Source organism: Triturus cristatus, chromosome 4_1 (assembly GCF_964204655.1).
Source record: "Triturus cristatus chromosome 4_1, aTriCri1.1, whole genome shotgun sequence".
Classification (NCBI taxonomy): Eukaryota; Metazoa; Chordata; class Amphibia; order Caudata; family Salamandridae; genus Triturus; species Triturus cristatus.
The window spans coordinates 1,147,989,612-1,148,003,848 of record NC_140585.1 but is presented as its reverse complement, the minus strand read 5'-3'; the positions used below and the strand labels follow the sequence as shown (position 1 = coordinate 1,148,003,848).

At 45.2% G+C, this 14,237-nt stretch overlaps 1 protein-coding gene across 2 annotated transcripts in view; it reads left to right on the top strand.

Moving 5' to 3' along the window:
* Window positions 1-14,237, top strand: part of MAP2K7 (mitogen-activated protein kinase kinase 7) — a 178,911-nt gene that overhangs the window by 82,833 nt on the left and 81,841 nt on the right. For both annotated transcript variants that reach the window (XM_085654285.1, XM_085654284.1), the window contains 3 exons: window positions 7,848-7,961; window positions 8,671-8,790; window positions 10,525-10,632. In XM_085654285.1, the coding sequence (XP_085510411.1) occupies window positions 7,848-7,961; window positions 8,671-8,790; window positions 10,525-10,632 (342 nt within the window). The remainder of the gene's footprint in view (window positions 1-7,847; window positions 7,962-8,670; window positions 8,791-10,524; window positions 10,633-14,237) is intronic.

Genomic DNA, 14,237 nt, shown 5'->3' with positions numbered 1-14,237 from the left:
ACCTAAAAGACGCTTATTTCCACATTCCAGTGCACACCGCTCACAGGAAGTTCCTCAGATTCGTAGTGGACGGCCAACACTACCAATTCAAAGTGCTCCCGTTCGGAGTCACAACAGCACCACGTGTATTCACCAAGTGCCTAGCAGTATTGGCAGCACACCTCAGGAGACAACACATCCATGTCTTCCCATACCTAGAAGACTGGCTAATAAAAGCCAGTTCATACAACCAGTGTGTACAACAAACGCATGCCACTATCCAGCTACTTCACCAACTGGGCTTCACAGTAAACCACGCAAAGTCCCATCTACAACCATCCTACATAAAACAATACCTCGGTGCCACCATAGACACCTCAAAAGCACTAGCCTACCCCAATCCTGCCAGGATTACAAGCATTCAGGCTCTACGCGCAAAATTCATGGCACAACACTCCCTTCCAGCTCGAGTGTTTATTCAACTTATAGGGATGATGGCCTCTTGCATCTTCATAGTACCTCACGCAAGTCTCCAGATGCGTCCCCTCCAAGAGTGCTTAGCGCGCCAATGGAACGAGGCCCAAGGTCAATTAACAGATCTGGTGTTGGTAGACTGTCACACCCATCGCTCTCTGCAGTGGTGGACCACCACAAACCTTTCCAAAGGTCGACCGTTCCTGGACCCGGTTCCCCAGATAGTACTAACCACAGACGCATCGCTCTCTGGCTGGGGAGCTCATCTATTACATCTCACCGTGCAGGGCACATGGAAACCTCAACAAAAGTTGCTCCACATCAACCATCTGGAGTTACTAGCGATCTTCTTAGCCCTAAAATCTTTTCAAACACAGATTTCAGGCAAGGCCGTCCTAATCCGCACAGACAACATGACAGCCATGTACTATATTCAAAAACAAGGCGGCACGCACTCTTCACAGCTCTCTCAGCTAGCACAGAGCATATGGAGATGGGCCATACCCCAGAAAATCTTTCTCCTAGCTCAGCATGTCCCAGGAGTCCAAAACACTATGGCAGATCTGCTCAGCAGACAAACACAACAAATTCACGAGTGGGAACTCCACCCACAAGTTCTACACCCGTACTTTCAGATGTGGGGGCATCCACAGATAGACCTCTTCGCCACCCACAAAAACACCAAATGCCCAAGCTTCGCCGCCAGATATCCACACCCATTGTCCAAGGGAAATGCGAGATGGATGAACTGGTCAGGCAGATTGGCGTACGCTTTTATGCCTCTCCCACTCATTCCACTAGTGGTGCGCAAACTACAGCAACACTCCCTCACACTAATCCTAGTGGCTCCAACTTGGGCCAGACAACTGTGGTACACCACACTGCTGGAACTATCTGTAGTACCGCACCAAAAATGACGCCTCTCTCCACACCTCTTAACCCAGAACCATGGAGAGATCAGACACCCGGACCCAGCTCAGCTCAACCTTGCGATCTGGCTCCTGAAATCCTAGAATTCGGTTATCTAAATCTTCCCCCTGACTGTATGAACGTCATCAAGGAAGCTAGGCGACCCACCACTAGAGTGTGCTACGCTGCCAAGTGGAAACGTTTTGTTGTCTATTGTCACAACAACATCATCAATCCCCTAGACGTCTCCATTCAACACATCATAGGCTACTTACTCCCCCTACAAAGGTGTAATCTAGCCTATACGTCCATTTGCCTGCACCTCGAAGCTATAGCAGCTTACCTACAAAACAGGCAACATCTATCACTCTTTAGAGTACCTGCCATTAAGAGTACCTACCATTAAAACCTTCATGGAAGGCCTTAAAAGAATAATTCCCCCCAGAGTGCCACCCTCACCTGTGTGGAACCTAAATATCGTTCTCACCAGACTAATGGGGCCTCCCTTCGAACCATCACTTCCCTCAGAAGGGTCAGTGAGATACAAGCATTTACCATTCAAGAACCTTTTCTACAAATGCACCATAACAAAGTTGTTCTCCGTACCAACCTAAAATTCCTCCCTAAAGTCATTTCTCCTTTTCACCTAAACCAATCTGTACAACTACCAGTATTCTTCTCGCAACCACAAACCATTGCAGAAAGAGCTCTCCACACACTAGATGTCAAACGAGTCTTACTCTACTACATCGAGAGAACACAACCTTTCCGTAAGACCAAACAACTGTTTGTCTCTTTCTCTCCACCACACAAGGGCAACCCCATCTCCAAGTCGGGGATAGCTAGGTGGATTGTCAAATGCATTCCGATTTGCTACTACTAAGCAAAACGAACGCTATCCGTTCCCCCTAAAGCCCATTCTACACGTAAAATAGGGGCTTCAATGGCTTTTCTAGGAAACCTCCCATTAGATGATATCTGCAAAGCAGCTACATGGTCAACACTGCACACTTTCACTAAACACTATTGTGTAGATGTGCAAACTAAGCAACAAGCTAGTGTGGGCCAGGCTGTACTCAAAACATTATTTCAAACCACTGTAACAGATATGGGTGGTCGCCGCTAACGGTGGGTACTGCTATATAATCTATACACAAGTGTGTAATCTGCAGCTCATATGCCTCGAACGGAATATGCTACTTAACAGTATGCATCTGTTCTTGGCATGTAGAGCTGCAGATCTGCACATGCCCATCCGCCTCCCCATCTACCTTTATCTGTTCCAGTTTATCTTATTTAGATACAACACACATGGGCATCTTCACTGTGCATTACTACGCTCCATCATTTCCCTGCTGGCGAAAAATCTGAGGATGGAGCCGAAGCCCATGCGCAATACGATCCAAAGGAGGAGTCACCGACCTCGTGACTTCCAAAGACTTTCCAAGAGGAAAAACAACTGCAAACTTCCGGGCCCAACACCAGATGGCGATCTATGCACAAGTGTGTAGATCTGCAGCTCTACATGCCAAGAACAGATGCATATTGGTAAATAGCATATTCCTTACTGTATTCTTCCACGAACTCGCTTTCTGTAAACAGGCCTTTAAAACTTACCTTGTCACATTTGCTGTGCATTCAAAGACAGAGGTCAAATGTCAACCTCTCTTTCTGAGGGAGCTTGGAGTTTTCTTTCTCTGACTTCAAAGTGAGAGAATGTGTGTGACAGTCCTGCTGAGTATCTATGTAAGAGTAGAGGGTGTAGGATGTTTTTTTTCTTGCACACAAAAAAAAACCTGTGCTTATGTTTCAGGATATATATCAGAATTAGTACAAATGAAGCACACTTTTTTGTAATTCTGATTTGTGTGGTGGAAACAAATATTTGAATACGATCAAAACACATCAATACAGTAGAGGTGACATTTGCACACATTGTTTGTGGGCAGTAAGACTATTTCGGTGCAAACTTAATTGTCATGTCAGTTGAAAATGTGTTATCTGTAATGGCAGTGCACTATCACACTATGAGTACTCCACACTACGCCACTCCACGCCCTTCCACTCTGCCATGCCTCTCCATTCTAAAACACTCCACTCTGCGACATGCCACTCTACTCCACTCACCTCCCCTTCAATCTAAGACACTCTACAACACTCAGCTCCACTGCAATCAACACCACTGACTCCATGACACTAGGTGCTCAACTCTATGCCCCTCCACTTTACACACCCCACTCCAATCTACCCCACTCTACTCCAGTCTATCCCACTCTACTCCAATGTACCCCACCCCACTGCCCTACAAGCTTCCCTTCTCCACTTCGTTGCAATCTACCCCATTCTACTCCACTCTATCCCACTCCAGTCTACCCCACTCCAATCTACCCCACCTCAAATTACCCACCCCAATTTACCTCACTTCAGTCTGCCCCACTCTAAACTGATCTACCCCACTCCAATCTGCTCCAATCCAATCTAACCCACTCCACTCAATCTAACCCGGTCAACCCCACCACACTCCAGTCTACCCCACTCCACCCTAATCTACCTCACTCCACTCCAATCTACCCCACTCTGTTCCAATCTGCCCCAGTCTACCCCAATCCACACCACTCCAATCTACCCCATTCCAATCTGCCCCACTCTACCCCACTGCAATCTACCTCAACCCAGTCCAATTTGCCCCAATCAACACTACCCACTCCATTCCAAACTACCCTACTCCACCCATTGTACCCCACTATACTCTAACGTACCTCCCTACACTCCACCCGCTCCACCCCAATCTATCTAACTTCACTCCAATCTAGACTCCACTCCAATCTATCTAACGCTACTCCAATCTAGCCCACTCCACTCTACCCACCTCTAATTTACCCAGTCTACCCCACTCTACCCCAATTTACCACACTCCATTCTACCCCACTTCACTTCAGCCTACCACATGCCACCCAAATCGACCCCACTCCACCCCAATCCATCTGTATCCTTCCCAATCATATCTATCCTACACCACTCCATCCCAAACGACCACACCCCAAACTACCCCAATCCAATCTGCCCCAATCTACTCCAGTCTCCTCCACCCAAACCCAATCTACCCCACTCTAAATTGCTCCACTCAACCCCACCCCAATCTACCCCACACCAATCTTTTAAATTCCACTTCAGTTTACTCCTCTCTACTCCTCTCACTCCAGTCTAACCCACTCCACTCCATTCTACCCCATTCCATCCTAATTTACCCTACTGTAACCCACCCAATCAGTCCCACTCCAATCTATTCCTATTCCGCTCTACCCCACTCCATCTCACTTCACCCTAATATACTGCACTCCAATCCACTCATCTCTACTACTATCTACCACTCTACTCCAACCTACAGTCCACTACACTGCACTCTTCCCCTCTCCACTCAAGACTACCCCACTCCACCCCAATTTACCCACTCTTCCTCAGACTCGCCAACTCTACTCCACTTCTCCCCAATCTACCCCACTCCAAACTACCCAAATCTACCCCCACTCATTCCATTCTACTCTACCCTACTAGAATCCACCAAATCTAACTCCATTCCAGTCTACCTGACTCCAACCTATTCTTCCCCAATCTCCTCCACCCTTCTTCACTTTTTCCCGCTCCTCCCCAATCTACCCCAGTATATCCCACTCTAGCATGGTAGATTGGGGTAGGATAGATCTGGATAGTCCACCCAACTCCCCCACTCCAATCTACCGTACTCTACCCTATCCCACTCTATCCCAATCTACCCCATTCCACTCGATCCCCGTCAACCACATTCCACTCGATCCCCGTCAACCACATTCCACTCAGTCCCACTCTATCACAATCTACCCCATTCCACTATATCTCGATCTACCACAGTCCACTTTATCCCAGTCTACCCCACTCCATGCCACTAACTTTTAGCCATTTTGAACAGCAGCCACACTGGTGTATATAATGGCTAAAACACATTGCCAAAGCCATTAGCTCTCTTATAGGCTAGACTGATTGGCTTTCCCAATGCTTGTTTCTTATTGGTTAGTCAAACCTCTGAATAGTTTGTGGCCAGGTGAATAGTTTCATTTAGCACAGCATACCAAATGAAGGCTAGCAGATTTCTATAGAACGACCTAAAGCACAGTCTAAGATATGTAAATTGTTGGTTGCTGCTCTTCTCAGAACTGCCTCTGTAAATGAATTGTACAGGACCATCACATTGCGATTGGGCCAAACCTTTTCAGAAACTACTCTATGCTTATGGCATTAACTTTATCACTTTACTTTTGTGGTTCCCGAATATTATTGAACATTCTACAAAGGTGAAGGAAATGTTACTGACCTGTAATTTTAGCTATTCGTTCTGTGACTTTTCATGAAATTGATGAACCACTCATCTGCACCTCTCATGAATCTTGAGAATGTGCGTGAAGTAAAGGGTTGAGCTCTGACCAAAAGCTTACTGTTAAGCAGCACATTCTGTAGCTCTGAGGCAGCATAGTTGCTTTGTGAAGCTATAGTCAGTCCCTTACTCTTTGTGTGAGATGTCAGGCTTCTGTTGTCCTTCTTTAAAAAAAAATAAAAACATTGTAAAGCAACTTTTCCCATCTGAATTCCTCTACACACGCTTCATCACTCAAAAGTATTGCTCTTTCTCTGTCCTTCTCTTAACTATAGTCCAGTGATAGAGATTAGAAGAACCCTGTTCCCCTTACACTGTTTTGTCTTTTGCTAATGTCAGGTCATTTAAAGGAGAAATGCAGTCTGTTATAGGTCTGTGCTTTTTAAAGTTTGACTGGAGTGCTTACAATTGCATTTGCTTGTTCTAATAATTACACGTAACTCCTAATAACATATATACATCACCACTTGAAAATGGAGGAAGTTATTCATTTTCCTTACAACACAAGACTAACCCGACCAACAAAGCTACATTGATAATTAATAACTGCTGCATCAACCACTAACTTTGGGCTATGGTGTAGAGTTCTACCTGCCATAATGCACTTCAATGCCTTGTCGGATATTAAGCGTTATATAAATGCAATTACAAATACAGTAAGTGTGATGGCAGGGTAACTAAACTACATACTTGCTGATGGTCTCCGCCTTCCATCAGACGTGACAGCACACTTGCACTGCAATGAGAAAAGCAAAGGGCTAAACAGGCCTGTGAGTGGAAGCAAAGTCCAGATCATTACCTCTTGAGTAAATAATTTTTAACTGCTCTAAATGTAATGTAATCATGATTGAATAATCCATAGCACATACTGTTGGGTTTTCTAATGCATCAGGAATATAAATATAGACTGCTCCATGCAAAAGGTTCAGCAGTCTAATCCGGAGCCTTGAACTCTGACAAATAGGGTTGTTCTTTATTCTTGTTTTTGAAAGTTCAATGTACAAATATAATTATTGCAGTGTCTTGAGTGAAAAATATATTTTAGAGACACAACATAAAAGCATAGGTCGGCAATTTTTCCCTCCTGAGCTGCTACTAACGCCCCACAGTCCAAAATGCTGCAAAAACCAACACTTCTTTTTCTGAATGTTTGAGGTCCTCACTGTGTTTTTTGCTGTTAAAGGAAATTCGATATGAACAAAGCCCAGCTCAGGGGAGCATATTGTGAATTGGAACTGTAGAATATTATTTTGTGGAGAGTTTATACTTTCCTGTCCCAAAAACGCACCCACCTAAAATATAAATACTATATGTTTAGAACCTCTCCAAAAGAAGATGAGGCAAAGGATGTCCATTTGGGTACAAGTCCAGTTAGATTGTGTGAAGTGGTTTCTAACGGACTTAAGTTCTCCTTTCACAGGTTGTTGATTTAAAGTCTGTGTGTACTATCCATCGGGACATAGGAAAGTATAATCCCCATAGCCACCTTGGTTTAAGATGCAGCATCTCTCCCGTGTGCTTCAGACACTTCAAATTATGGTGTTTTTTTGCTGTCTCCCTTGGAAGGAAGAAGGACTTCCATCATCTCTTATCGTGCGTTTCTGCGCACTGAATGATCCCCTATGAGTCGCTTTCAGGGATACGTACAGTTTGAGGGTTTACATTTAGTGTTCCCAGGACCTCTAAGTGGCTGGTTATCAAAGCCCTCTTGTTCAACGTTGCCAGCAAGGTTTGGTGGTTTTTTCCCTTTACATGTAAATTCAGATACTCTATTGCATGGTTCTTGTGCCTAAAGGAAGACCACAGTGAGCCTGCTTCACATAGCTTTTTCTGAGTAGTTGTGCTTTACTTACTTTGGTTATGGCTAGAAGCAGTTTTCTCATAATTTCTCATAATTGAAGCCCAATAATAGGAGATGAAAATAAGACTTGGGTTTGCAGTTGGACACACTAAAGTCATCTAATCTTTTACAGACCTAGGCCAAAGTTTCGTCCTTTTCGTCCGACATCTATTTTTGCTTTTGATAAGAAGCTATGCAAAGTTGACTTTATACTGAGCATGTACATTTTCTCTGCAGCGATACCAGGCAGAGATCAATGACCTGGAAAATCTTGGTGAGATTGGTAGTGGGACTTGCGGGCAGGTCTGGAACATGCGCTTCAAAAAAACTGGTCACATCATCGCAGTAAAGGTAAGTGACTCGTCTGCACTATCTCGTAGAGCCAAGTCCTGATTTGAGAAGCAGTACATTCTGCAGGAGAGTTAAGAATGGTGCCTGAAAAAGCAGAATTAGCTTGAGCTGCTGCAGACTGAAAAAAATAAGTAGTTGAGGCTGATGGCAGAAGAGAGAGCAGGGAAAATAAAAGCTGAGGAGAGGAATGCTCTGGTTAGGAATGCTGCATTTTCTCAGTAGATAAGTTATGGATTCTTTGTAGAAGGGAAATTGTTCAGGAGTACCCACAATCGCAATAATGCACAAGAAAACATTATAAAGGAGTAGAAAAGACACACTAAGGTTACAGGCATAGTAGAATCGCAGTATGGCTGATACACATTTATTTGCCTGGTTGACAATACCCTAAGACTCGTGTTCATATCTGTCTTTGTAATCTTTCCACTTGTTCAGAATTTCTATGATCAGTATGGTTATACGTTGAGCTACTGGGAAATAATTGTACCTTTATCTTGGGACTCTTGATACGGTTTGTACAGTTTCCGATATTGGGCACTAAATAGTAGTGTTTCCACTCTTGATTGCCTTGGGCTCTTTAAGAGCATGGAATTTCCTAGAAATAATGAGTAACTTATTTTCCTTTCCTATTTTGGACTACATGTGCGCCACCTCTTGCTGTATGTTTCCTCTTTGTTTAAAGCAAATGTTTGTTTTTGGATTTATGCAGCAAATGCGTCGCTCAGGAAATCGAGAAGAAAATAAGAGGATCTTGATGGACTTGGACGTGGTACTGAAGAGCCATGACTGTCCATACATCGTCCAGTGCTACGGAACGTTCATTACCAACGTAAGGCGAGCACCGTAGCATTTTCTGTGGGGCAGGTGACTTGAAGAGGTGTGGGAATTCATCACCATCATAAGACAATTTCTGTGGCATTGTGTGTGGGACTAGTGACTGGAAAGTTGATCAACTTTAATTCTTAATGTAAATAAAGCCTTCAGACATTTCTTGCTGTGCTAGAGACTGTGATCTGAAGGAAGTGAGTGTCAATTGTCTTTCTTTACAAATGCAAGGAGAGCTCTGTGGTACCAAGAGTAGGGTAGCCTTGCCTGTGGGAGTGGTGACTGGGTGTCAAGGGAACAATCAACAGTGTGAACTGGCTGCTGAAGCATTGTCATTTTGAGGGCGTAGAAGGGGCTAAGTATTGTGAGTAGTAGGAGGACAGTGTTATGGTGCCCTGCATTATCTCAAAGACCAGTGACTGAGAGTCATAAGGACCTTTTATCGAAGACCCAAGGAGAGCACCGAAGCATTATCTGGATAGGTAATGACAAATAATATAGGAAGGGGCCAAACCATCCTCTGTGTACGAGTAACTGGGAATTGCTGGGAAATGCCTGGACTTTCATCACAATCATAAGAAGACTGTAGAAGCATTATTTTTTGCATGATACTAACTGGGAGTAGAAAGACACTTCTCGCTAATGCAAGGAAACCCAGAGTTTGGAGGGCTACTTACTTACTGTTTTATTGTCCTTTTATCATATTAGGTGGTCCCTGTGGCATAAACTATGGGACTTTTGCCTGGAAGACATAGAGACCTTAATAACGTAAGAAAGATACCAAAGCATTGTCTGGGGGGTGGGGTATAGTCACTTGGGGATGTGAGGACAGTTGGCACTAACTTAAGCAAAGCCTACAGCTATGCCTGTGGGTTAATGGATACGAGACTTAAAGACTTTCAACTTCATAAAAAGACTGCCAAAATTCAAGGGTTATTGACTGGTCGTTGTGGAGACCTTCCTTACTTAACAACAGGAGCGAACATCAGAATCGAGCAGACTAATGACTGTGTGACGTAGTAGAGCCTATTGAGATTGTCGGGGCATTGAGGGGAAAACAATCGTACCTCTACCTTGTTTAGTTTGGGTGGGTGAAGGAAAACTGAAAATGAATTGAGCAGAACCTGAGCATCTGTAGATCTTTGGAAAGGGGAGGAGAAAATCTTGTCACATGGTGAAAGAGAGGAGAAAATGAAATAGAGTGAAGCAGTGCTTTTGTTTTCCTTTAAAGGAACTTTGTCAAGGTTACTGATTGGAAGATTTTAAATACAGTAGTCACTTGAGAGTAGCAACTTGGCATATATAGAAATAAGGTATTTCCCAGACTGTAATAGAATGCCAGCTGAGCAGGAGTCTATTCAAGGCCAGAGGCATGCAGAATATTGTTAATAAGACTAAAAGGCTAGCAGAATATTGTAAACAAAAGTAAAAAAGATGCAAGCTGTGATATGGATTAGTTATCAGAGAAAACTTGAATGGTCTCTGGTTTAATCTGATCCTTTATGAAACCTCTTAACTGCCAAGTAGTGAAAATATGTTTGCTGGGACTGTGAGTTCAACTGGCTAACCTGAGAACTGGATGCCATTCAATGTGCTAGTTTTTTGTGGAGGGCTCTCGGCATCATCTTGGGGTGGGGGTGAATGGGAAAGGCAGCACTTACAATAAGTCTTTCTTCAGTACTGCATTGCTTTGCGACAGAAGTGTTTCTAACCATATGGTATTTTTTCCTGACTCTAGACGGATGTGTTCATTGCCATGGAACTAATGGGTACTTGTGCAGAGAAACTTAAGAAGCGGATTCAGGGACCCATTCCTGAGAGGATTCTGGGAAAGATGACTGTTGCGGTGAGTTTAGAGATCCCAATAACAGTGTATAGGATGCATGTTATGTGCTTTGTCTTCACATAGAGGTTTGTACCAAGCGAAGTTTGTAGTTCTCCAGTATTTGGGGTGTCTTTCATAGATTCACATGCCTGAATCATTCCCCGTCGTCGGAGTGGGAGTCCCACGGTACATAAAAAAGCAATAATTATGCATATACCAAACAAAAAACCCTGGTAACCTGAACCAGGAAGTAAAGTAGCCTAAGCTACCAGGGAAAAAACTTCCACAGTTATGACTATCACTGTCATTATATACAGTCCAAACTGCAGCCAATCAGGCGACAGCACCCACCAGATTGTTCTCCTCAGAGGCTCAGGCTGTCAGATTTTCTACCGCACGTCGTGTGAAGGGAGTCTCCCTGAGCTCTGCTCAGTTCTTCAAGTTTCTGCTGTTTCTACAACTTCTAGGATGTCAACTACAAAGAAATCACTCTTCAGATCTTGTGAGTCCTGCGGAAAGCTTAGGCTTTTTTCTGAAGACCCTCACAAAAAATGCATCTATTGCCTCTATCCTGATCATGAGGTGAAGGAGTGCAAGATTTGCCGTACCTTCTCTCAAAAGACCTTAAGAGATAGAGAGGGACACCTTCTTCTGTGGCTACAGAAGCTTAAGGATAAAGATGCTCCTTTATCAGAGATAGAAACTGCCTCTGGATCCTCTATCTCGTCCAGAAAAAGGGTGGCTGAGGAAGAATCTTCTTCTACTGGGGCAAAGGTGTCGAGGAGAGCCCAGTCTGTTAAGGGGTCGGGGCAGTCTTCTTCTCCAGTATTAGGGTGTCTTTCATAGATTCACATGCTTGAATATTCCCCGTCGTCGGAGTGGGAGTCCCACGGTAAATAAAATAGCAATATATACATATATATATAGTAAAATATATACATAAGTAATCATATAATTAGTGCATATAGGTGTAAAACACACATAGTGTACCTATAAGAGAAAAACTCCATAGGAATACAATGGAGAGAGACAAAAGACCTTTGTAGTCTATCTCTGTCATTATGTAAGTCCGAACTCCAGCCAATCAGGCGTCAGCCCCTCTCTAGAACCTTCTCCTCAGAGCCTCTCACCTCAGATTTTCTACCGCACGTCGTGTGACAGGGAGTCTCCCTGAGCTCTGCTCAGTTTTGTCAGTGAGGATGTCTTCTAGTAAGAAATCTTTGTTTAGACCATGCTCTTCATGTGGAAAACTGCGTTTGTTCTCTGAGGACCCACACAGTAAGTGTATTTACTGTTTATATCCTGACCATGAGGTGGCAAAATGTAAGTTTTGTAGAACTTTTTCTACAAAAACTCTAAAGGACAGAGAAGGCCGCCTGCTTTTATGGCTACAGAGACTGAAGGACAAGGATAACTCTCCCTCTGATGTGGAAAGTCTCTTTTCTGGTCGTTCTCAACCAGCCTCTAAGCGCAGTAGTGTGCAGGAGTTACCATCTCCTTTCCTGAAGAAAAAGAAGCTGGCTTTGCCTCTGACAACTGCCACCTTTGTGGTTTCACCTACTGCTTTGTCGCCTATGGGACACTGTTCTCAGGCTGCTGAGGCGTCTACTTCCCATTCCTCGGGGAAAACTTTGTCAGCCTCGTCGACGATGCTCCCGACGACGAGATCTGCTGTTTCTACCTCGTCGACGGTGACCCCGACGACGACGTCAGCTGCTTCGTCGTCGACGAGCGTTATGTCGACGTTATCCTCGTCGACGATTACCATCACTTCTTCAAGGGCAGTGACTTCTGTTGTGCCCATTACTTCGACGTCGACGAAGAAGGTAAAGGTTCCGTCGACGAAGACTGTGTCGTCGACGAAGACGTCGTCGAGCTCGTCGACGCCCATTCCGTCGGCGAAGAAAAAGAAGATCCCGACGACGACACTGTCGACGGTGGTTCCGTCGACGAAAGCCTTGTCTACGAAGACCTCGACGACGGCTCCGTCGGCAGCGGCTCCGTCGACGGTGGCTCCGTCGACGGTGGCTCCGTCGACGGCGGCTCCGTCGACGGCGACCCCGTCGACGGCGAATCCGACGACGGCAATCTTGTTGCCACAGACGTCGTCGACGATAATTCCGTCGACCATCATTCCTTCGACGACGGCTCCGTCGACGAGTACATCCCCACAGACATTCGTAAGGGTACGAATACGCGGTGTGGCGCCTACCCAGAAAACAAGAAGGGAAGGAGTTTCTTGGACACCATTACCTCCTACTGTGGGCTTGGAGAGCCAGGAACATAATATTCCTTTGGGAGTTGCACAGCCTCCCTCACCATTATTTGCTACAGATTCGGATCAGGAATCCGAGGGGTTACCGGAGTCTTTCGGAACGGCACAAAGTCCATCCGACTTGGTTATTAAGTGCCAGGATGTCAGTAGTGAGGAGGAGGATCCGGTATTTATACACCAGGCCCCTCCGAAGCATAAAACGGCGACTCTTCCTCTGTCGCTCATTACTAATCTCCAACGCATGTTGGACGACTACAACCAACGGTTCCCTCTATCCCCTCAACGTTCAGAGGTTCCGTCAACCCCGGTGATTCCAGCAATTATTCCACCGGTACCTATTGTAAATCCTGCTCCACAGATGCCGCCTGTACCTCCACGACAGGTTCCGGAAAGGGTGTTGCCTCATTATGAGCCTGTAGAGGAAGGCCCTCAGGACCCAGAAGAGGGTGAAATCCCAGATGATGATGGGGATGTAGATGACAATGATGATGATATGGCGGAGTGGGACAATTACCAGGCACAAACACCATCCCCCTCACAAATAGTAACAGGGGATTCACCTCCAGTGGACATAGCCAATTTTCACCAACTGATGGAAAGGGCATCACACCGTTTTAAGTTAACAACGGAGCGCAGGGAGGAAGATTGCTTCCTTTATGATTTCAAGAATCAACCCTACAAACAGACTCATGCTATTCCCATAGTTGAGTTTATTTGGGAAGAAGGCAAGAAATTAATGCAGACACCGAATACCTTGCCAGCTCAGGTGCCTCGATTGGAAAAGAAATATAAGGCACCGATAGGAACCCCAGCATGCCTCACGGGTCAGGCTAAACCTGAGTCGGTCGTTACGCAGGCAGCGCAACGTAAGGCGAAAAATCCGGCATCTTCTATCACCTCGCCTCCGGATCGTGACGGACGTCGGATGGATGCCATAGGGCGTAAATTCTCTTCTATGGCCTCTACGGTGGTTAGAGCAGCTAATGCCTTGGCCATCCTGGGACGATATGACAGACAAGTTTGGGCTGATATCTCGGATGTGGTTCAGGAGTTACCAGAGCCATCTAAAGTGGAGGCAATGAAGTTGCTCCAAGAGGGAGAAGCGGCATCGGCGGAAATAATCGATTGTGCAGTGGACATCGCCTGCATGGGTTTCCGTCAGCTTGCCGGAGCGGCTGTTCTGCGTAGGCAAGGATGGTTAAAATCTACATCCTTTCGTCAGGAGGTTCAGTCTATGATCTTAAACATGGCATATGACGGCGAGTCTTTATTTGGGAGCCACGTCGATGAAGCTCTACAGTCCATAAAGAAAGACACTGAAACAGCTAGGTCACTAGGAAACCTTCAATTT